Here is a 21,793-nt window from a genome sequence, read left to right as displayed (position 1 = left end):
GCGGATGACACCGGTGGCGTCTGCGGGCAAGGGCCAGGGGCATTTCAGAGTCCGGCAGGGCAGTCCCGGTTCTGAACACTTCATTTTGCCACGATATGTATTCAGTAATTACGTATCTTACGACGATAGAAAAGCCGACAACCATCAAGCCTCGGTCTAGCTGTCTTCTCGACTCATTTTGCAGGCCCGTCGATTTCCGTCCGTCGTCCGTCGTACAGCTGGCCTCACCAACTGGCTGCATGAGCTGAACAACTTCGGCGTAAGACTACATCTCGGCATTCGTCTCTTTCGTTCTCTCTGACTACTTCACCTTCGCATTCCTCTGTTCTGCAGCCCTTTTAACACCGCTGGTCTTTAAATAGCGAGTAAAACCCCTACATCGTACTGTGCAGCTCCGGATGCTGCAACGGATGTCGCCGTAATGAACGAGCCCACATTTTGCTGCGCCCAGTTGTCATCTTGTTTTATTGTTCTTTTTTTTTTCATATTTTTACCCTTCAAGGTCGTTTTGCGCTGGGACCACATTGCTTTTCCTTGTTTGCTTTCCATCGCTTCTGCCCTCTTGACCTTCTTGTCCTTCTGTCCCGTCCACGCCTGGCGGCCTTCATTCCGGTTAAGGACATTTCCGCACAGCATAAAACGTGGGTAATTTTCATAGATTGCGCGTGTCCCACAGTCCAGTCCAGTAGTCCAGCTCCAGTACCCAGAGCCCACATTTTATTGGTTCCTCTCTTCCATTTTTCATTGATTTCCGGCACTCTATATAAAAGTGGATCCACCGTCTGTTCCTCATGCAGATCGCCTGCTCGATCGCGATGGGCATCGCGTCCCCCTTTTTGTCTGTTGTTGACAGACGCGCGACGGCCATTGATGTCACGTGTCCTGCTTCCACGACGCTCCTTCCCCTTCGTCCCACACAAGCTCAAACACCTCGTCCGGCTCGTCCTTGCCAAAGGCGCCCTTGTAGACGTAAACCTGGCGGAAACTGGCGACGCCGCTGCCGCTGTCGCTGTCGCTGTTGGCGCCATGTTCGCCAGCAACAACCTCCCGCAACCGGTAGCTCTTCTTGTCCGCGTCGTCCAGGGCCGGCCGCAGCGGGCCCAGACCAGCAACAAATTCGTCGCCGGCATGCGACCACGTCTCTTCCATGCGCCGAAAGTCGGGGTGCACGCCGGCCCGGTACGTTGTCACTGAGTAGCCGTTGACAAAGAGCGTATCGCCGGCGTCGTCCTCGCCTCCGCGGTCGGGGCCGGCCCCCGTCCACGTCCACCGTTTCAGAAAGCAGTCGCCGCACACGCGCATGACCGCCGCCATGGCCGGCAGCGGCGCCTTGTACCAGCTGCGCCAGTGGTGCACCGACAGAGGCGCCAGGCCGGCCTCGTAAAAGCCAGCAGCGTCGCCGTACAAGTCGTGCTGGTTCAGGCCGGGCACGAGCGTGAGCGGCGTCGCCGGTGCGTGGCGGGCCATGCAGTCCCGCAAGAGACCGTCGCCCGTCGTCGTGCTGTCCCGTCCTCCCGCTGTCGCTGCCGTGGGCTTGCTGCCCTCCTCTTCGAGGGCAGCCAAGGCCGCTCGCCGGCCCTGTCGCAGACACTCGCCAATGTAGGGCACAACCGTCTCGGCCAGCGGCACACTGATAAACGCACCGGCGCCGCCGTACGCCATACGGCCCCAAAGGGCCAGGGCGTCGGCGTCTTCGGACAGCGCACCGAGCCACGTCGACCGGGTGTGGTCGTACCTGCGGAGCGCTTGGTCGAGCCTGTACAGCGACGGAAAGAAGGTGTCGTCGTCGACAATGCTGAGCCACCGTGTGTCTGGTGTGGCCGCCTCCAGCAAGGACAGGAGCACCGCAAAGTGGTTCTGCACGACGGAGCGCGCGAGGCGGTGCTGCGGCGGCAGGGCGCGCAGGCGGATCCCGCGAGCGCGGTAGGCCGTCTCCAGCGCGGCCAGCTCGGCCAACTGCGTTGCGGTCTTGCCGATCCCGGGCTTGGCTTGCGTGCCCACCTCGTCCGGCCAGTCCTCTTCCTCCTTCTCCCGCTCCACGCCGCCCCCGTCCGCGTCTTGCACAATCGCCACCAGCTGCGCCCCCGTCCCGCCGAGCCAGTGTGTGAACCCGTCCAGGGCCGTCATCATGCGCTCCGAAGACGATGCGACGCCAAACAGCAAGTGCGAGTAGTTGGCTGTGGATGCCGTCGGATACGGCAGAGGCACCTCGAGCTCAAGCGTCTCGCAGGCCGGCAGCGCCCGGCTACACGTGGTGCCAAGCGCCGTTCGGTTCACCATCACCATGTCCGCCTGCGCCGGGATGAGTCGTCCTGGCATGGGCGTCGGCGGACGGCGGGTTGTCGGGTTGGGCGACGTTTTCTGGGCCCGAAACACAGGCCGCACACAGCGCCGGCTGTACCGAAAGGCCGCGGTCAGATCGGGGATGCCATTGTCCAGGTCCAAGTGGGCCACACCGGACTGGCAGTCAGGGGCGGCGCCTTGTCCCTGTCTCTGTGTATCAATCGCGTCCTGTGGGGGCGGGCGCACCCGCTGAAAGGATGGCCTCTGCGACCACGACTGGGACCACGGCGACTGGGACCAGGGCCGTCGGTAGCGCACAAACGCAACCAGGAACACCACAACCAGCACGCCCGCCACCGGCAGTAGACGCCCGCGCTGGACGAGGCGGGGAGGGGCGAGCATGTGAGTGAGTGTTATGTTGGCAGTCTGGGGGCCCGTGGGGCATCGTATTGGGGAGGGGAATACGAGGTGGGTGCGGCTGCCTGTGGGCGGTCGTGAGTGAGCGGCTATCAGCGGTGGCTGTGGTCAACGGACAAGTCATGTAGGCCAAGGCTCGTATTCACGAGCGTGGGTAAGGCAACGTGACGAAGAGGTGGCATGTTCTCATTTTGGTGCTTGGAAAGCAATAACAGTGAGGCTTTCAGCGATATTTTTCCTTTTTTTTTCTTTGCACTTTTACGGCCATACTGGCATTTTCGTTCATCCGCCAGTCCACTAGACCTAGAGTCTTTCGCAAAGCAACCGCGGATATTGTGCCGTGGATACGAGTCAGGTGGCAGCCATGGACAAACGGTTTGGGTCAGGGTTACAAAATGAGCATTACTCGCAGAAGGGGGAGGAGGAGACTGCGGGATCTACCTCCGCAATGCGGAATCTGGGGTAAATGGGGCACAGGGCGACGTGACAGGCCAGGCCGCCAAGGGCATGGAAGTATACCGGCTGGGTCCGTGATTGATCGCGTGAAGATCGTGTGAGGATCGTGTGAGGGTCGAGTGAGGCGGACTGTCACGCTGGTTTGCCTGCGCCTAAAAGAGTATGGCAATACTAAAGCAAATACGAGTCCTGATGCGATTCCAAGAAATCAAGAAGCCAAGAAGCCAAGAAGCCAAGAGATCGATTCATGTTTGTCCATTCTGCCTCTTTTGCTCCGATCCGCATGCTGGCCTTTACGCAGCCGTCGGATATTAATTAAGGGGACAAATAACCCGTGCATGACATAACTAAATGTATAAATTAATTGCAGCAATAAAATACGAGTTTTGAGCCGTTGACAGGGACTTTGTTTCGGCGAGTGGCCATAATATGCTCAGTTGTGGTGCAGCTTTGTAGTGTTCTTGTCTTGGTGAAAAAAAGAAAGAAAGAAAATAGAAATAGAAATTGTCGCGGTTTTTTTTTATGGGGGTGGATAAGAACATAACTTGATTACTTTCATTTTTTCAGCTGTATTTTGTGTTTTGTATGTTTCAGTTTCTTCTCTTTTATTTTCTTTTATTGTATTTTATATTGTACTTTCATTTTTATTTTTATTTTCATTATCAAAACATAAAGTAAACACATTCTATCCGTGCTTTGTATGTCACTGTATTAACTATCTTGCCACCGTTTGCGTCTGTCTGCCTCACCCATTCTTTGATTCTCTTCATACCCATCACTCCTCCATGCTTACGTGGTTACCTCCTTCTGTTTCTTCGTTATGGTTTGTCCATTTCTCCGCCTATTCGCCTCCTTACTTTCTGCCACTCGCCATTCTCAATAGTAACTGCATGATAATTTATTGCTTACTGATACTACTCAACTTGCTTACGTTTGGTACATTGTCCTCCGCCTGCCCGACGCCGACGGAGCGCGAAAGAAGGCGGCTTCGCCGTCTTTCTAAGCAACATGCACGCTGCCCGGCAGCTTCTCCAGCCAGCCATCAACGGCATCGACGGCGGTCTGCTTCTTTGTGCACTGCATGGCCTGCTCGCTCGTCTGGCTCGCCAGGACACTGCAGACGTCGTTGCCGCAGCGGTGGTCGAGGGCGCGCTGCAGGGCGTCGCCCTTCCAGCCAAAGACGTAGTCGCCGTGCTGGGAGTAGCCCTTGCGGTCGCCCGTGCTGTAGACAAAGGGCTGGCTGCCGTCGGCGGGCCAGAGCGCGGCGTCGTTGAACTCGCGGGTGTCCCACATGACTTCGTACATGAGCTGCGGTAGGCGCACGGGGTGGCTGGCCGGGCAGTCGCCGGTGGACTCGAAGGTGCCGGTGGCCGGGTAGGCGACGTGGCTCTTGTGGTCGGGCGCGTCGGTGTGGACGCCGTCCCAGCAGGTCGGGAAAGTGATGGTGGTGCGGATGCCGCCCGGGCAGAAGCCCGACGGCAGGGCCTGGGTGTCGTCGCCGGTGCAGGGGGCGCCGCCAAAGGGGACCTGCTCGATGGTCGAGAAGCAGCGGTGGCAGATCTGGCGCTGCTGGCCGCGCGGCGAGCGCAGGGCGGCGTCGCCGACCAGCATGCGGAAGCCCGGCTTGAAGGCGGTGACGTTGGTGTGGCCGTCGTAGGGCGGGATGTAGTAGACGGTGAGGCCGCCGTCGGCGCGCAGGCCCTGGTTGGCCATCTGCGGAACGCGCTTGAAGGTGCCGTTGCGGGCGCGGAAGTAGAGGTTGGCGGTCCAGTAGTTGGAAAAGTCCTCGGAAAAGGTGCAGCTGGTGCACGTCGAGTCGCGCACGGGGTCGTGGGTGGCCGGGTCCATGGACGCGTTGAAGGAGTTGCCGCCGCCAATCTGGTGCATGTGCGGCGATGCCAGGTCGCCCGGGTTGACGAGCGGGTCGAGACGCTCGACGACGAGCTGGGAGCACGAGAAGCGCATCATCTGCTGGGCAGAGGCGGCCGGGAGGGCGACCAGCCCGACGAGGGCCGAAACGACGCGCATGGTGCGTGGTGGGTATGGATGGTAGACGTTGCGAAGACGGTGTCAATGAGCCGAAAAGACGGTCGTGCTCGTGAGGATTCTGCAGACACCGGAGTTGGTGAGCAAATAAAGGGCAAGAGAGGGATCTGAAAACCAGGAACGGACGATAAAACCACCCTCGACATGTTACCGGGACCGGCATCTTCACCACCAAAGGCCTCAACTTCTGTTCTGACTCGCAGTTCTGACTTGCAGTTTTGATTTCAGATGGACACGCTCTCGGAACACAACTGCCGGCCATATCGTGGGGACATCTGGGCGTGCAATTAATCTAGTCGGCCGGCAGCAGCGAAGCCGCAGAATTAACCGGTAATATTCCTATCCCACCTGCGTCTGTTTTTATCTGCTTTCTCGCCTTTTTCTGCCGTGTCCGCAATCAGCCGGCGGTCGTCGTCATACATTTTGTTTGCCTCCTCTCCTCCTGTCCTCGTCAACTCCTCCTGAGATGAGATTTCCTACATGACCGCCACGGACGGCCCGGACGTCACAGACGATGGCCAGGGATAGGACGGAGGCAGCGGCGGCGTCGGCGTGTAGCCGGGCGGCAACGGCTGGATCCATGGCGTGATGGTGGCCACGCAGTTGGAGATGTACGTCGTGCTGTCGGGGCCGGTGTTCGTGGCCGGGATCCAGACCGTCTTGCAGCGCTGGCTGTCGTCGTTACAAGCGGGCGCGGGCGGGCAGGGAATGGACCGCGTGATGGTGGGAAAGACGGAGCAGACGTTGGTGTTGGCGACGATGGTGGTGGTCGGGGGCTCTGCTTCGGTGACGGTGACGGTGCAGTCGCCGGAGAGCGCTGGAGCGGGAATTGGTGTCGGTGTTGGTGTCGGCTTTGTTGCCGGCGTCGTGCATCGCGGCTTTCCGCAGACACCCTGTGTCCAGACGGTCGACGTGAAGCAGGGCGGGCAGGCCGGCACTGGTTCGTACGGCGGCCGCGTGGACGCGTGGACGAGGGCAAATCTGGACGCGTTAGTGAGGTTGGCTGTTGGTGTTGGCCGTTGGATGGTCGACAAGCTTGTGGCCTTGAAAGGCCTGCTGATGAACTCACCCCGACGCCAGGTAGATCAGTGCCAGCGGTAGAAAGGCCATGTTGCAAGCGACGAAGACGAGACCGTCAAACCTGTCACAGGGAACGATGGTACAATGCTGATGACAGTCTTTCGTGATGCCGGCTGTCTCGTGCGAAAAGGTCATCGAAGATTATTGTTTTTTTTATTTCTGTCTCGCGATTTTCACGTTTTCTTTTTCTCCTTTCACATCTCGCCCATCTCTTCCTTCTCTCCTTTCCTTCTCGTACCCGTATCTACTTCCATCATTTGACGCCGCATCGCCAAGGCTTGTTAATATCGATCCCTTTTGGAGTTCGTCTGACCGCAGTTCTGTCCACCGTTCGTCTGGGTAAATTGAGCCGCCATAGACTCGTCTCTTGGCCATTTGGTGAAGAATCAGCCTGAGCGTCATCTCCTTTCTCCCTCCTCTTTCTTCGTCCATTATCGTCCAACAATCAACACCGCCATCGTGTCATCTGACTCCTCTCCGTTCGTATTCGCCTTTCTTGAGGCCCATCTCTTTTTCTTAAATCCGCCGTTCGATGATAGTTTGCTCCCCTGTATCGACGAAGAAGAGCAACCATCCCTCCGTCGAATTGTCACTGGGAAATAGAAACTCCAGAAATTCCAGAAATTCCTGCTATCAAAACAGCTCCTTCTTGTTGTCTGTTGCCGTATTCCGGATTTTCATTCTCCCTCGCCTACAAGACATCGCATGCCCATTGTGCAGGATGACAAACTGGAAGCAATTGCAATAAGATCCTCAAACACACAACCGCAGGACGACGCGAAGGGACGGCGGTGGAAATGCGTCGAGACTGGATGCAAGTCTGTCGTCGACATCGTTCAGAGGTGAGGCAGCTGACAAAGAACCCGCTGCCCACTGCGGCTTCGGCTTTCGGCGTGTCAAACAGTGGCCAATTCCGGCCTGTTCGGCCGTCTGACAGGGTCCACCTCAGCGCGTTGCAGGAACAGGCAGCCGCTCAGCACCTTAATGGCCTCCACGCTGCGCTTGTCCCAGACGGGTTAGCAGCATGCAGGTGCTCCCAACGACATTGCTTAACTAACGCTCCATTCATTCCGCCGTGATCTCGGGATCCTCATCGCACCTTTGTCGCCTTCACGTCGGAGCAGAACTTTTGGAAACTTTTATGTGCCTTTCTATTGGACCGTGTTAATTCCCTCTTTCATTATCCCATTCCTACTGCAAAGGATTCGGGATGTACACGACATACACTTGCCGGCGCATCACTTGATGCCTGCTGCATTTTCCATTTTCGACATGAATTTTGTGTTCTCGCCACGCCGGAGATAGAACAACCCTCGGAGCGCGGTCCATCTGTCCATCGTCCTGTCCTTGCCGTTTTGCATTCTTACCTTTCTTGCACGAGGGGCGGGGCCCTGGATGCCCACAGTTCGACTGCTTAGACGGCTTAGATGCTTCGAGGACTCGGGCACCGGCACCCGTTGTTTTCCTCGCATTGCTCGATTCTTACGTCTGTCTTCACACTCCTCAACCGTACGTGGAACCTTGGAGAGCTTCCGCGTCTCGCCGGAGCTATGAGAGGTAGACTCGGTCTCAGAGATGATCAATGGCAAACGAAATACCGCCACCTTTGAGACACGCCCGCGAGGCAGGAATATAAATAGAGCCGTCTGCCCACGATGGTGGAAAGAAGAATGAAGACTCTGCCTCATCACCCTCCTTCTCTCTCACTCTTCCTCGCTGCCACTTACCAACGCCTTACCTTTGCGCTTCACGCCTTTCTCTACAATGGCTGACAAGTACCCCAACCGGCCCTTGATTGTCCTGGGCACCGCCGGCGTACGTTGCTTGACTCTTTCCGATCCCCCAAACCTCACATCACTCTGTTCCCTCTCTCTGTGCTCCTTCGCTACTAACACCTCTCTTAGATCGGCGACGCGACTGCCGATACAAACGTGCGCCTCGACACACCCGAGGAGGTCGGGCCCTTCTTCGACGAGTTCTACAACCGCGGCTACCGCGTCGTCGACACCGCTCGCAACTACCCGCCCGGCGCCCCTGGGACGGCAGAGCCGCGCATTGCGCGCCACAACACGGACGGCCGCTTCGTTGTCGACACCAAGGTCTTTTCGTTCACGCCGGGCGACCACAACGCCGAGGGCCTGGCCAAGAGCATCGACGGATCCATCGAGGCGCTCGGCGGCCACCCCATCAACATCGAGTACCTGCACGTGCCCGAGCGCACCACGCCCTTTGCCGACACCCTCGCCGCCCTGGACACGTTCCGGAAGCAGGGCAAGTTCAGCAAGGTGGGTCTCTCCAACTACCGCCCGGAGGAGGTGCAGCAGCTGCTGGACATCAGCAAGGACAAGGGCTATGCGCCGCCCGCCGTCTACCAGGGCTGCTACAACCCCATCTCGCGCAGCATCGAGACCACGCTGTTCCCGGTGCTGCGCGCCAACAACGTCGCCTTTTATGCCTACAGCCCGGCCGCCGGCGGCATTTTCGGCGACAAGAAGCGCCCCGGCGGCCGCCTGGAGTCGTCCGGCATCGTCGGTTCCATCTACCGGGAGATGTACGACCGCCCCACCATCACCGCCGCCGTCGACCGCGTGCGCGCCGTGGCCAAGGAGCACGGCATCCCCGGCCACGATGCCAGTCTGCGGTGGACCGTGTACCACAGCCAGTTGTCGGGCGCGCACGGCGACGCTGTCATTGTGGGCGCGGCCACGGTCGAGCAGCTGAAGAAGTCTCTGGATGCCATCGACGCCGGGCCGCTGCCGCAGGCGGTCGTGGATGCTGTGAATGCCATCAACGACTCGATTGAAGAGGTGGACAAGCAGCCGTACCACAAGTTTTAGCGGCTCGACGAGACGGCAAAGGAAGAGTGACGCCTGTAGAGGACGCCTGCCGAGAACGAGATGAATGATGTACTGTAGATAGGAACAACGTTGATGTTGAATTGATGACTGTTTTTGATCGCTGACATCTCCGATTCCGTGTCGTTCAACTTGGATACCTTCATAGTCGAGTCTCACTGTATAGCTGACCAATCAGCGTCCGAGGACCTTTTTGCCCCACTCAAGCTCCTACCAGCTTCTCAGATGGGGCTAGAAACGGCAGGTGCCAATTGGCTGCACTTGCCGACCTGCATCTCTTGGAGCTATGCGGAATCCGTACTTGCCGTCACAAGTACGGGTACGTCAGAAATACAGCGTATATCATCGTTGCTCTTTCCCTTTTCACGTCGCGCCCCCCGTCTCTCCTTAGTCTCTCATTTGTCGCTGCAAATTCGCTCTCCCCCTTTCTCTCTCTCCCACATCTGCCTCTTCCTACACAATGCGTCTTCTATCCAGCCTCCTCGTGGCCGGCATCGGTGCATCGGCGCTTGTGCAACGAACCGAGCAGCAACCTCTTGGCACCGCGCATGCCGAGACCGTCGGTGCAGCACCCGCGTACCGCGACGACCTACTCACGCTGCACAAGGGGCTGATTGAGACGTCCTCGACGACCGGCGCCGAGGGCAACGTCGGCGATTGGCTGGTCGCTTATTTGGAGGAACGGCATTACAGGACACACAAGCAGCAGCTGCCCAAGCGCGACAACACGGGCAAGAATGGCCGGTTCAACGTGATTGCATGGATTGACAGCGGCGACGACAATGGCGATCGCGACAGTCTCGCTGCTCTCGCTGTCCATCCCCTCCCACCCGTCCTTGTCACGTCGCACATTGACGTCGTCCCGCCGCACATCCCGTACGCCATCGACGACGAAGACAGCCCATCCGGCGCGACCGTCATTCACGGCCGCGGAAGCGTCGATGCAAAGGGCAGTGTCGCGGCGCAGATTACCGCGCTCGAGCAGCTGCGTGCTGCCGGTGTCGTGGGCCCCGGCGACGTCCTGCTGCTCTTTGTCGTTGGCGAGGAGGACAGCGGCGACGGCATGAAGGCCTTTTCTGTCTTGTTCCGGAGCTACTTTTCCACCTGGTTCGCGGCCGCCATCTTTGGCGAGCCCACCGAGAACAAGCTCGCCTGCGGCCACAAGGGCATCCTGGGCTGCACCGTCACGGCCACGGGCAAGGCCGGCCATTCGGGCTACCCGTGGCTGGGCAAGTCCGCCAACGATGCGCTGGTCCGCGGCCTGGCGGCGCTGCTGGACGCCGACCTGGGCAGCAGCCCCGTCTACGGCAACACGACCGTCAACGTGGGCCTGCTGTCGGGCGGCGTCGCCGCCAACGTCATCCCCGCGGCCGCCTCGGCGAAAATGGCCGTGCGCGTGGCGCTGGGCCCGCAGGCCACCGGCCACGACGAGGTGCGGGCGCGCATGGAGGCGGCGCTGCAGGGCGCCGACGAGGACCTGGCCCTGCGCTGCACCCAGGGCTACGGCGTCGTCGAGTGCGACTGCGCCGTCGAGGGCTTCGCCAACATCACCGTCAACTACGGCACCGACGTGCCCAACTTGGACGGCGACCACACGCGCTACCTCTATGGTCCCGGCGATATTCTGGTCGCCCACGGCGACAAGGAGGCACTCACGGTCGGTGCGCTGGAGACGGCCGTCGGTGGCTATGAAAAGCTAATCCGGCACGCTCTCGGCCGGGAGTAGAGAGGCATGTGGCGTGTGCAGAGCAGACGCAGATGATAGGTTACGAGACACAACGAGAATGAACAATACCACGATCGGATCGCCCAAATACCAAACACTAGGCGCAACGATGAAGAAAAGAAGCAGCGATAGAAAGGAGCACAGGGGCCGTGCCATGAGACTCGCCTTAGTAATCAACTGAAAGGCTGGAGTGTGGTTGGGAGCGAACATTACGATGTCTGTTGCTGCTTTCTGACAGAACTTGGGTGTCGTGTAAGCCTCGCCTCCTGATTGGTCCATTCTTTAGATCGTGAACTCAAATCACCAACCAAAACAAAATTCAAAATAAGGCCGAATGTCATGAAAGAAACGGGCGGGGCACACTTGGAAACTTAAAAAAACGAATCGAATTGGTATCTTATTTCAAATTTCAAATTTCTATTGACATAAACCACCCCCTCAGCGTGCTGTCTGTCCTTTTCAAAAGATCGCTAGGCTGATCGATATGCGTACTCTGCACCCTAAATCACATTGTTGTCGACCATTTCGTCGACATGTAGACGAATTGCGATTGCCTGCGTGGCGGTGATGTCCAGCTCGTCCAAAACGACCGGCTCGTTCCTTGGCGATGGTGGTGGTGTGGGAAGAGGCGGTGGTGGAGGCGTTGGTGGCGGCGTTGGAACACGCGGCGGAACACGCGGCGGAACACGGCGTACATGAGGCTGCGCCTGTCTGCGGTGTGGTGCCCGTGGTAGGTTGGGTTTGATGACATTGACGTAGAGGAATACCACAAAATATTCGAACAGAACCTCGGTCGTCTCAATGAGCACCGAACGGAAAATGGCCATCACCTCGGGCGAGTAGAGGATGCTGTTGAATCGTTCGATAATGGAGCGCTGGTGCATGGACACATCGGGACATGTGTTGCGCGGACTCCATTCGAGGAGAAAAACCTGAATTTTGCGTCTATTTTCGTCGTGGGAGCGGATGATGGCCCGGACAAAGCAGTCGGCTGCGACGGTGATGCTAACGTGGACGGCACTGTCGATGGCCCAGTCAATGAGCCACGGGACGAAATCGCCGTCCATTTGGTTGAACTGTGAGAGTAGAAAGATCGATAGTTCAAGGTGAGAAGATGATGATCTAGGTATGAGAAGAAGGGAAGAAGAAGAACGGGACATGTCAATGTGACACAACAACGGGATATATCCACGCTGAAGTTTATATGCAAATATTTAAGATTCGAATTCAATACATTGAGCTTTTCGTGCTGTCGAAACTATGAACTCTGTCGTCTGCTTAGTTTAACAGTCCACAAGACTTGCCACGTGTATTTTGTCTAAAGTTGTGGTGAACGGCCATCCCGACACGCATTTGCAGCATGATTTCATATGTACCCGTTGTTTTGATTACGAAGGCAAAGAAAGGCTTAGAAACAATGGAATTTATGGCAGAGAAGGAGAGAAATTGAATAAATAAAATAGATCGAGCCAAGTCCCGTGATTCATATTTGTTATGTAGGTCATATTCCAATCGACAAAAATTTAATTGTATATAATAGAAAACAAAGCACCTAGGGCTAGAAGAAGACACGTTAACAGCTTGTCATGGTATAGAAAAGAACAAAAGACGAAAGAAGAAATGGCGTGACCAAGAGAATACAAGAAACAAAAGAAACAAAAGAGACAAAATGGGCATCGAAAAGGCCAATGCGGCTCAATATCCAAAAGAGACCAGAAACCAAAAGGCAAGGTAAAATGTACATTAGCGTTGATTTCGTTACGCGGCTGAGACGGCCTGCTCGCTTCCATGTGTCTTGATGGGGCTGCCGTTCCTTGCCGCGGCGTCGCTGCCGGGACCGACGTCGTCGCCCGGCTCGCCCACGTCGTCCTCCTCTTCGGCGTCCTCGTAAATCTCCTCAATGTACTCGCCGGGGCGTCGGATGATGGGGCTGAACTGGTCGACTTCTTCGACGTCGTCGAGCCCGCCCGCAGCGTCGCCACCGTCCATGAGGAACCGGCTGATGGCGGCGTGCCCGTTGGCTGCCGCATCGTCGTCGTCGTCAATGTCTTCTCCCTCCTCTTCCATGTCCTCCATCTCTTCTTCTTCCTCCTCGTCCTCTTCTTCAATCGTGATTTCGCCGGATCGCCGGCCGAGTCCGCTGGCGGATGCGCTGCGGGAGTGGGAGTGCTTGGCACCCGAACCTCCGCTGGCGCTGCGACCGCTGGCGCCGGCTCCGGCGGCGCCGCCGCTGTTGCCAAAGGACAACATCGGCCCCTTGAAGATGTTACGCTTGCGCTTGGCAAACATGACAGGCGTGCTGCTGCCCACAAAGGCGGGACCGAGACTGCCACTTCCGCCGCCGCCGCCACCGTGCAGGCCGCCGGCCTGGTAGTGGCTACCAAAAGGGTTGGGCGATCCGGGGGCCCGGCTGAGTGGCATACCTTCGTTGAAAGCATGAGCAGCAGACGCCGACGACGACGCCGTAAAAACAGATCCGCGGACGAGCCGCAGGTTGCTGGGGAAGGAGGTTGTCGTGGGCGTGGCGGGAAGCACCTTGACGGAGTGGTGGGGTGAGCGGCCGACGGCGCTGACACTGCTGCCGGCGCCCGCGCCCGTGGCAGTGGAGACGGAGCCGTTGGAGCTGGTGGACGATGCCTTGGAGTGGGAGTGATGATGTTGGTGTTGGTGGATGGAGCGGATGGACGAGACGGAGGAGGAAGTCGATTTGCGGCCACGGAGGCCGTGATGGCCCGCAGAGGAGCGGCGAACGGCCGATCGAGGTGTTAGGGGCGAGGGAGAGAGCGACTGGCGCTTATAAGAATTGGTTGATTGTAGTCGAGGGGCGGAGGCAGGCTGCTGCTGCTGTTGTGCTTGCCCTTGTTGAGGTTGCTGTTGCGGATGCACCTGGTAGTAGAATTGCTGGTAGTTCGTGTTGGATGGCGTGGTGGCGGACAGGCTGGGCGACAGTGGGCTGTTTGCAGTGCTGCTGCCGCTGGTGACTGCTCCACCACCACCACCACCACCACCACTCATGCTTGCGGGCGTGCCCAGGTCGTCGAGCCGGAAAGCACCGCCGCCGGAAGCACCGCCCGTCACAGCACTGGCACTGCTGGGGCCGGCGGCCGTAGGTTGGCCGGCTGCTTTGGCGAATCCATTGGCGACAACGCCCTTGGGCAGGCTGGCCGTGTTAGAGCCGCCGAGACCAATGCCGAGGCCGCCAGTGCCACTTCCACCAGCACCGCCCGATCCGGAGGCCGGGTATTTGCTTGTTTGAGGGCGTGGGCTGCTCGCTTTGGAGTCCTTTCCGTGGCTTCCACCGCCGTCTTTGCTGCTCCCGGTACCGCCGCCACCGCCGCTCCTGCTCAGTGGTTTCGGAAGCAGGTTCGGAGTCGAGTGGCTGCCGCCACGCTTGCCAGCACCCTTGGTGCGGCGCGTGTTCTCGGCGATCCAGTGCGTCATGTTCTTCCAGTGGGTGATGATGACCTGGGACGTCTTCTTGCGCACCTTTTGGTTGCTGTGTAAGCCCGATGCGCCGTTGCTGCCACCACCAGCACCGCCCGCGCCGGACGCGCCGTTGGCAATGTGCACACCATTGACGCCATTGACGCCCGCGGCCCCTGCGGCGGCCAGTGCGTCGCTTGTTGTGACAAGGTGCAGCGTCGACCCCCTGGACCGGGCACTCCGCAGGACGCCTTCCTTGGGCGGTGGGATGGGCCGGCGCTGGCGGGACGAGCTGGCGGAGCGCAGCGAGTCCTTGTCGACGGGTGGTGGCCGGTGCTCGCCGCTGGGGCGGCTGTTGCGGCTGTTGCGGCTGTTCCGGTTGCTGCTAAAGTTGCCGTTGGTCGCCGAGGCGGCAGCGACACCGGCGCTGTTGGCTTTCAGAGCTTCGTTGACGCGGCCGAGCTCCGACAGGCCCGGAAAGTCGTCGATGCGCAAGCTGTCATGGTGCCAACTACGGCGCTGTGAACGGCCCCTCGACGACTTGGGGGTGGGTGGGTCGCTGAGTTTGACGTAGCTCGACCCGGCCTCTTCGACAGTGGCGAGCCGCTCGAGGCGGCTGGACGTCGTGGACAGGCGCCGCGAGTTGCGGTGCTCGAGCTCCTTTTCTTTGCGCTTCCGCTCGCGGCGGACCAGCTTGCGCTGCTCCTTTTCGATGAGCAGGGTCCACCAGCCGGCGAGGGCGTCGCAGCGCTGGGCGAGCACGCTCTCAATGACAGTGTCAATGTCGACGCCGGCGCTGCGCATGCGCTGCAGCGACTCCTTCTCGACGGGTGTGGTAAAGGGCGACGGCTGTGGCACGTCGAGGATGGTCTGCTGCTGGGCGGCGTGGTCGGCGAGGAAGGGGTGGGCGAGGATGTCGGGCAGGGTCGGGCGGAGGAGTGGTCGCTTCGAGAGCATCGCCTTGAGGAGAGAGAGGGCTTCTGGTGGGACGTGGTCGGGGTACTGGGGCTCGTCGGCGAGGATGGTGCGGCGCGTGACGTCGTCGTCGTCGTCGTCAAAGGGCAGCTCGCCACAGAGCAGCGCATAGAGGATGACACCGAGGCTCCAGACGTCGACCTTTTCGCCGGCGTACTTTTCACCCTTCAGCATCTCGGGCGCCGAGTAGCAAATGGTGCCGCAAAAGGTCTGCAGGTAGTTGGCCTTTCCCTCGTACTCGCGCGTGAAGCCAAAGTCGACGAGCTTGACGTTCTCGTGCTTGTCCAGCAAGATATTTTCCAGCTTGAGATCGCGGTGCACGCACGACTGCAGGTGCACGTAGGACACGGCGCCCACGAGCTGCGCGAAGATGCGCTGCACCTTGTCGACCGGCAGCTTGCCGTGTTTCAGGAGGTAGTTGTAGAGCTCGTCGCCCTGGCAGTACTCCAGCACGAGCCAGACCATGGACTCGGTGACAATGACCTCGTACAGGCGCGCAATGTGTGGGTGGACAAACTGGCGATGGTGGTGGATCTCGCGGGCCAGATTCGAGTCGTCCTTCTTGGCGGACTTGAGCACGACCTTGGAGCCGTTGGTCAGCTTGTGCGTGGCTAGGTACACCTTTCCGAACGATCCCTTGCCAATGAGGCGCCCAAGGGTGTAGTTGCCGACGGACTTGAGGTCCTTGTTTGAGAATTCGTCGAGCAGCTCCTGATAGGAATGGGCCAATTTGGCCTTGCGGCCCATGACCTCGGCCTTGGCCTTTCCGGACTGCATGCTGCACGCCTCCGGCGGCCGCGCCGCCTTCTTTTGTATCCGTGGAGTTGAGAGGAGAGGAGGGGAGATGTAGACGTAGTGGTGGGCGTCGCGCGTCGAGAGAAGGGTACAGCGATTCGTCTCGGGTTACGAGCTGGTCAGAAAACGCGTTCGGTGCCAGGTACGTCCGGAGTCGCCAGAGACGGGGTTGTCGACAGAAACCCGCCACGCCGTAATCGGTTACGGGACACGCCAATAACCACGAGAGGTGTTCCGCAGTCGAGAGAAGGCGTCGTGCGAGGAAAAGGGGCTCGTGGGGGACTTGATGTCGTTGAAGAATTGTGCGGTGGTGAGACTGATCGGAGGCCGAGGGACAGGCACGAGGCTGGGCGTGTCAAACTCGGGATGCGAGACTCTGAGTGATGTTTGCAGTCGACGAGATATGCGCCGGCTGTGGTGCTGGGTCCGTCCTCTGGATCGTGTCGTCAGATTGCAGCGCTGTCGTTGCGCTGGCGGTCGTCTTGTTTCGATGTCGTCGTCAATTCGGGGGAAGAAGTCGCCTTACCAGACTCGTGAAAACGCGAATCCGAGGCAGGTGCAGCGACACGGCGCTGTTTTCGCTGTAGTGCCCCTGTCAAGGGACGAATAGCGTTGCGTCGGGGACGAAGAGCCACTAAAATTAGACGGTGCTAAAAGGGGAAAACAAGCTCTATGGATCCCTGGAATGCTCCTTCCACGACACACTCAGACACTCTGCCACAGATGACAAGATGGCAGGAGCGATCTCCAGCTAGGCCAGCAATGGGAAGGAGCCGATGCAAAAGAAGCAGCTCAGAATCTACGGCGTAATTACTCTTTCATTACATCCATTGCTATAACACGAAAAGGAAAGATCGGAAAGAACATCTGGTTCCCGAGCGGCGCTGTGACGGGTTCCCCAGGACTGGGCACCTGTTTCTCTACTTTGGTTCCCCCACACCCACTAAAACGCCGAGCCATCCAGATCGGACCACTCGAACAAGCGGAACAGGTACAAAAGAAAGCACAGAAACCCCTTTCTCTGTGCAGCACATAGCCTGTCCCGTGAAGAAACAAACATCTGACAGGGGCCCATCGGAGACCATTTGTGGGGCCGTGTGCGCTGTGATGCGCGTGCAAAATGAAGATGTTTCCAAAAGGAGGCCGTGTCTCCATTTCAAGTGGAACTGAAGATGAAAACCAAACAAATAGGGGACCGATGAAGAAAAAAGACGGGATGAAACGAAAACACCGTAAAGAAGAAAACAACAGACGATGGGCCGAGGAGGTAGTTCGGCGAAAACGGGACGGTCTTTACACGACAACATTGAAAGTTACAACACCTGTACTCGACGAGTAGCTTTGGATATTAATATTTCACTGATGCTCCCAACGTTGAAAGGTGGTAGATTTCTTTAAAAAATTACTTGCATCCAATACAAGTCGCAACGGGGCGGGTATGATTTGACCGTAGTCATCGGGCGTCCTCTATCGACATATTATCGGGCGATATGGCTGTCTTTGATCGTCGTGAACGAGACTGCCACGTTCATACCAGGAACTCAAACAAGACGGACGTAGCTCTCCGACTACGCGATCTTAGGAGATGGCCTGAACTGGATGTCCAAGAGGGCGAGAGCTAATTGGTCAAAATCAGAGCGCCACAAAACGCCACACTCCAACGGAGCTTGGTCAAGGGTCACGCTCCACTTTTAGCAAGAGCTATCCAAAACCGTAACGTGGGCGCCAGGATTGAAGACATCAAGAGATATCATCACGGGCTCAACCGGGACTGCTCTGCAGCTTTGACTCTCCGAAAATCCAGTTGTAGCAGTCGTGCTTGCCCGCCGCCGCAAGTTATAGTATCGTTACAGGCCCGGCCGTAACGGAACCCACGATCCTGGATTTGCTTTCCGTCACCGTGTCCGTATGATTGTATTGCCTGGATGACATAGCCTTCGTGTATGTAGATGATGTGACTTGCTGACCATTTTACAATGATAAGCAAATCACTTTCATCAAGATTTTAAATAAATACCTCCATCGAGACTGTACCTCCTGATTTTACTCCCGTGACCTTGAGCGTACCGTACCGCTTCTACCCGAGGAACTAGAAATATTTATACCTGGGTTTGTGTTTACTCTCTGTCCTGTTGATTACTTTATGGGGCCGAGACCTCGATATATTGCTTTCAATTAGTTAAATGATGCATGATCACAAGTTTTCAGCGTTGACAGGGTAAGCATGCTAGCTTTGGAGCCATGTAAGAAGAAAACAGAAGAAAAGACGGACACGTTTTGTTTTCAAATATAAAAACAAACATCGTCCGGCCCGCTACCAATACAACGGTGCCGGGAGATCCTAGTGTGATCTTCTCGACTTGCCGGACACCTCGTGCACCGGAAAATTAGGTGCAGATTACCAGACATCTGGGCTAAATGTCGACTGTTAAACAAGTTTCTTTACTCAAACAGACATACTCTGCTTCGTCGGCGGAAGGAAGAAAGTATTCATAAAGTACCAATGAATGTGCTTTAAAGCCCCTTATATTGCAGCTTGATTACAGCTCTGGGTTGCTGCGGAACATCTTGAAGAGACAGTGTCGTCAAAATCACTGTATCGCCGTCGATCAAAAATCCTGGCAGAAAAGCATATCCTGGAGGAGTCACGAGTAGGGTTACCGAAAACCGGCCGCTGCATTCTGGTTTCCGCTGCAGTCGGCGCCAGGAACTATTTCTGGGAGCCAACATTCTGCGCTCGCCGAGAACATGAAGCTCTGGCCTGCATTGATAGTGACAATAACAGCACGGCCGTACCGTGACAATGTTGTGCGAATGGCGATCAGATTCTCGTCCAAGTGTTGATACTTCTAAATGTCGAGCTACTCACTGGTGGTCTACAGCCTGGCACTGGGGCAGACGGCAAGTGTACCGTTCGTTGATTTCATACATAAATCATTTTTCATGTTAGCAATTCAAATGTTGACGAGCTCTCGGTGGGCTGGGTCCGCCCACAGGATACCTCATCGCATTGATCGTCCTGGCGTACTTGACTTTGGCACGCTGATACGTACCAGCAACACCACTTTCTGTTGACGAAGAACTTGTCACCGACCGTTTGAGCTTTCCCATGAACCAACGGTGCTACCGGCACCTTGATCATAAGCCTCGATCATAAGCCTCGATCATAACGAATGAGTTGGCGGGTAGTAAGCTGTTTGAGCCGCCCACCACTGACTTGCGATAAAAAATCCTCCATCCGAATGACCTCTCATAAGAGGTTTACCCCGTCACTTGTCTGACAATGACTGCTATAAATGGTTATGACAGTGATACCGCCGAGGTGGGGGTGAAACGGGCATGTCGGCTTTCTGGTCAGGATGTGCCTGCTGAGCGTAAAACCACACACGTCACACTGCGCTCTCTTTGTCCACGTACGCCCCTTTTATGTTATGTCCAGACACGTTGACTCTCGTGGTTGGCGAGAAGGGCTGGTCCCGTGGTTGATATTCGTGCTTGGTGCTGTCAGATGTCGCCCAGATGGAGGCGCAAGAAGGATTGAAAATAAAGCTCGTGATGTTCCGCTCGTCACAATGCGGCAGCAGGACGACAAATGTTGAGCACCTTGTCATATTAGCTGTGCTCCCTTCGTGACCTAAATGATGAGAGGAAGGACGGAGGAAGAGAAGGAAGCGGTGAGACCCAAGTCCTTTGCAGAACTGCACAAACCATTGCGTGGAGGTCACTCCCCCCCCCGTTGAAGAAGTAGGCGACAAGAAACTGTTGAATGGGGGCACTGGGGGCACTGGGCGTGGGCAACGGAGCCTCACGAAAAATGAAACAAAAGAAGGCAACAATGGACTTAAGAGCAAATGGTCCAATCCAATAAGGAAGCAAGTCGTTGCCGCTCAGGGGTAACCAATGTAGCTGAATGTCATACATGGCCAAGCCAGAGATTGGGTGCAGAAACGAATTGCTGCATTTCAGCATCCGTTGTGATTGCAATTTGGCCCCCCACGGGTACCCATGCGGCAGCCCTTCTTGTGCGCTTCACGTGAGAGAAAGGTCCTGCAGGTTAAAGTTTCTTGTATTTTTCCGAGAAAGCAAAAATAGATCACAGGTTTGTGAAGACGTGGGAGGATATGGGAAGAGACTGTGCCAAAATGTGACCAAAATGTGACTACTAATAAAAGCAACTGAGTGCAACGCGCGAAGAAATATCGAGGAAGGAGCGATCAAGTTCACCTCCGGTCGCTAAGCCCTACCAATTCTAGAGGACGGAAGAACCTGGGCATCCTTCGCAGGGCGACTTCCGTGCCGACTGCATGGCACGCGACCCAGGACACTGGCGATTTCATGCCAGGATGTGACTTTCGAGTGTAAAACTGTGACTGCATGACTGTTGAGACAAGCCAATGACATACATTTACATTGTTTATTTTAATTGTCTTCATTTAGGCATATTTGTGTTGGGTGCGTTGAAGGAAGGAGCGATACGCAGTAGGCCATCGAGCCAAAGGTCTTGCCTTTGGTGGGGGTCAATGGAGTGGTGAAGTTCCATGTCCAGGAAAGAGCAAAGATACATGGCAGAAGTGCGACTGTGCGACTGCCGGCAAGCGTCAAGCGGCAAGCGGCAAGAGCAAGCCCTGCGTTGCACAGGGCAGGCATGGGCCCAAAAGTCGATCGCTTGGAAACAGGAAGCTACGACCGGGCAAAAAGTCAGCGAAGCAGGCTGCACCTTCTCGTGAATGTTGTTCCCGCGGGTCACGCATTTACCTTTTCCGTCAATCGCATTGTTTCCCCCCTATCTCCCCGACCGTCAGATTGTCCTTGACCGGTTCATTTGGATCGTCGAAAGTGACCCGACGATGCGCGCTGTCTTTCTTTTTTTTGTTCTTTCCGCCGTCTCTCCCATTCTATTTTAGTCACACGGCAGCAGCATTTCCCGCCGCAACACGCGTCTTTGCGGCTCTCGTAGGAGAATGCTTTCTTCCCGAACAAGGGCGAGAGGAGAAAGCGCATTCTGGAAAGAGCTTGCTCCTATGTCGGAGGGGTATGAAGTCGGAAAAGGCAAGAGCGACGATGACGGGGAAACGACGGAAGGAAAGAGAGGGGGAAAGAGGGGAGGCTAGAAGGGGCAATTGGATCATCACGAACATACATTTCCATTTGCATCATTTCCCCTCTTTGGATCGCTTCTGGCGAAAATTGACGGCATAGCGCTCTCACTGGCTCTATGTTCGTTTTCCATTTCCTGCCATTTGCGTCGACTTACATGATGAACCACTGCGTAATCTAAATTAGCGGCGTGGGGGTACACTTTCATGCTTGGTGGTGCTGGCTCTTTGGCCTCTGAGTACGCCGAAGGTCCTTACTTTGCGCTTCCTTTTCTCGTGTCGGACATGAAGGATTCGGGCATGCTTCTCGCCCTGCTAGGCAGCGTGGCTTGGCTCTCTGTGTAAGGAAACCGGTCACCAACCCGACCCGGGGAATCAACTCCGGCAGTAGGACGGCGAGAGAGTATTTTTTTTTTGTGCACCTACAATGTCATACCAGGGCCACCACAATACGGAGTCCAGAGTACAAGACTCAAAACTTTTGTGTCGCGGCCAGCACAAGTCGAATTGCCACTGTCGTTACAATGCCTCCACATATGTTGCAATACAGCTGCGTCAGCTTGGGCGTCTTTCATATTTGTAGCAGCGTCTCAAAGTTGAAGCATACAAGACATCGTATCTCCCATTGGGGACCCTTCATA

At 56.8% G+C, this 21,793-nt stretch overlaps 7 protein-coding genes across 7 annotated transcripts; 2 read left to right on the top strand and 5 right to left on the bottom strand.

Moving 5' to 3' along the window:
- Positions 1-873: 873 nt before the first annotated feature.
- SPBR_00418 (uncharacterized protein) lies at positions 874-2,685 on the bottom strand (the record flags this gene model as incomplete). The annotated part of the gene is made up of 1 exon (XM_040758737.1): positions 874-2,685. One exon carries the CDS (start codon positions 2,683-2,685, stop codon positions 874-876), a length of 1,812 nt encoding a protein of 603 aa, XP_040618962.1.
- A 1,470-nt stretch (positions 2,686-4,155) lies between these two features.
- Positions 4,156-5,184, bottom strand: SPBR_00821 (uncharacterized protein; the record flags this gene model as incomplete). The annotated part of the gene is made up of 1 exon (XM_040759140.1): positions 4,156-5,184. The coding sequence occupies one exon, from the start codon at positions 5,182-5,184 to the stop codon at positions 4,156-4,158; it is 1,029 nt and encodes a 342-aa protein (XP_040618961.1).
- A 494-nt stretch (positions 5,185-5,678) lies between these two features.
- Positions 5,679-6,312, bottom strand: SPBR_01021 (uncharacterized protein; the record flags this gene model as incomplete). Its single annotated transcript, XM_040759340.1, has 2 exons — positions 5,679-6,183; positions 6,272-6,312. The coding sequence occupies 2 exons, from the start codon at positions 6,310-6,312 to the stop codon at positions 5,679-5,681; spliced, it is 546 nt and encodes a 181-aa protein (XP_040618960.1).
- Positions 6,313-8,046: 1,734 nt separating this feature from the next.
- On the top strand, positions 8,047-9,119 carry SPBR_00796 (uncharacterized protein; the record flags this gene model as incomplete). Its single annotated transcript, XM_040759115.1, has 2 exons — positions 8,047-8,097; positions 8,187-9,119. The coding sequence occupies 2 exons, from the start codon at positions 8,047-8,049 to the stop codon at positions 9,117-9,119; spliced, it is 984 nt and encodes a 327-aa protein (XP_040618959.1).
- Positions 9,120-9,597: 478 nt separating this feature from the next.
- Positions 9,598-10,863, top strand: SPBR_00682 (acetylornithine deacetylase; the record flags this gene model as incomplete). Its single annotated transcript, XM_040759001.1, has 1 exon — positions 9,598-10,863. The coding sequence occupies one exon, from the start codon at positions 9,598-9,600 to the stop codon at positions 10,861-10,863; it is 1,266 nt and encodes a 421-aa protein (XP_040618958.1).
- Positions 10,864-11,363: 500 nt separating this feature from the next.
- On the bottom strand, positions 11,364-11,930 carry SPBR_01050 (uncharacterized protein; the record flags this gene model as incomplete). Its single annotated transcript, XM_040759369.1, has 1 exon — positions 11,364-11,930. One exon carries the CDS (start codon positions 11,928-11,930, stop codon positions 11,364-11,366), a length of 567 nt encoding a protein of 188 aa, XP_040618957.1.
- Positions 11,931-12,621: 691 nt separating this feature from the next.
- Positions 12,622-16,038, bottom strand: SPBR_00105 (uncharacterized protein; the record flags this gene model as incomplete). The annotated part of the gene is made up of 1 exon (XM_040758425.1): positions 12,622-16,038. One exon carries the CDS (start codon positions 16,036-16,038, stop codon positions 12,622-12,624), a length of 3,417 nt encoding a protein of 1,138 aa, XP_040618956.1.
- Positions 16,039-21,793: the final 5,755 nt, after the last annotated feature.

The sequence above is a fragment of the Sporothrix brasiliensis genome (assembly GCF_000820605.1).
Source record: "Sporothrix brasiliensis 5110 chromosome Unknown Cont19, whole genome shotgun sequence".
In the NCBI taxonomy this organism is placed as follows: domain Eukaryota; kingdom Fungi; phylum Ascomycota; class Sordariomycetes; order Ophiostomatales; family Ophiostomataceae; genus Sporothrix; species Sporothrix brasiliensis.
Note: the sequence above shows the minus strand (reverse complement) of the source record. Positions and strands in the feature narration are given on the sequence as shown.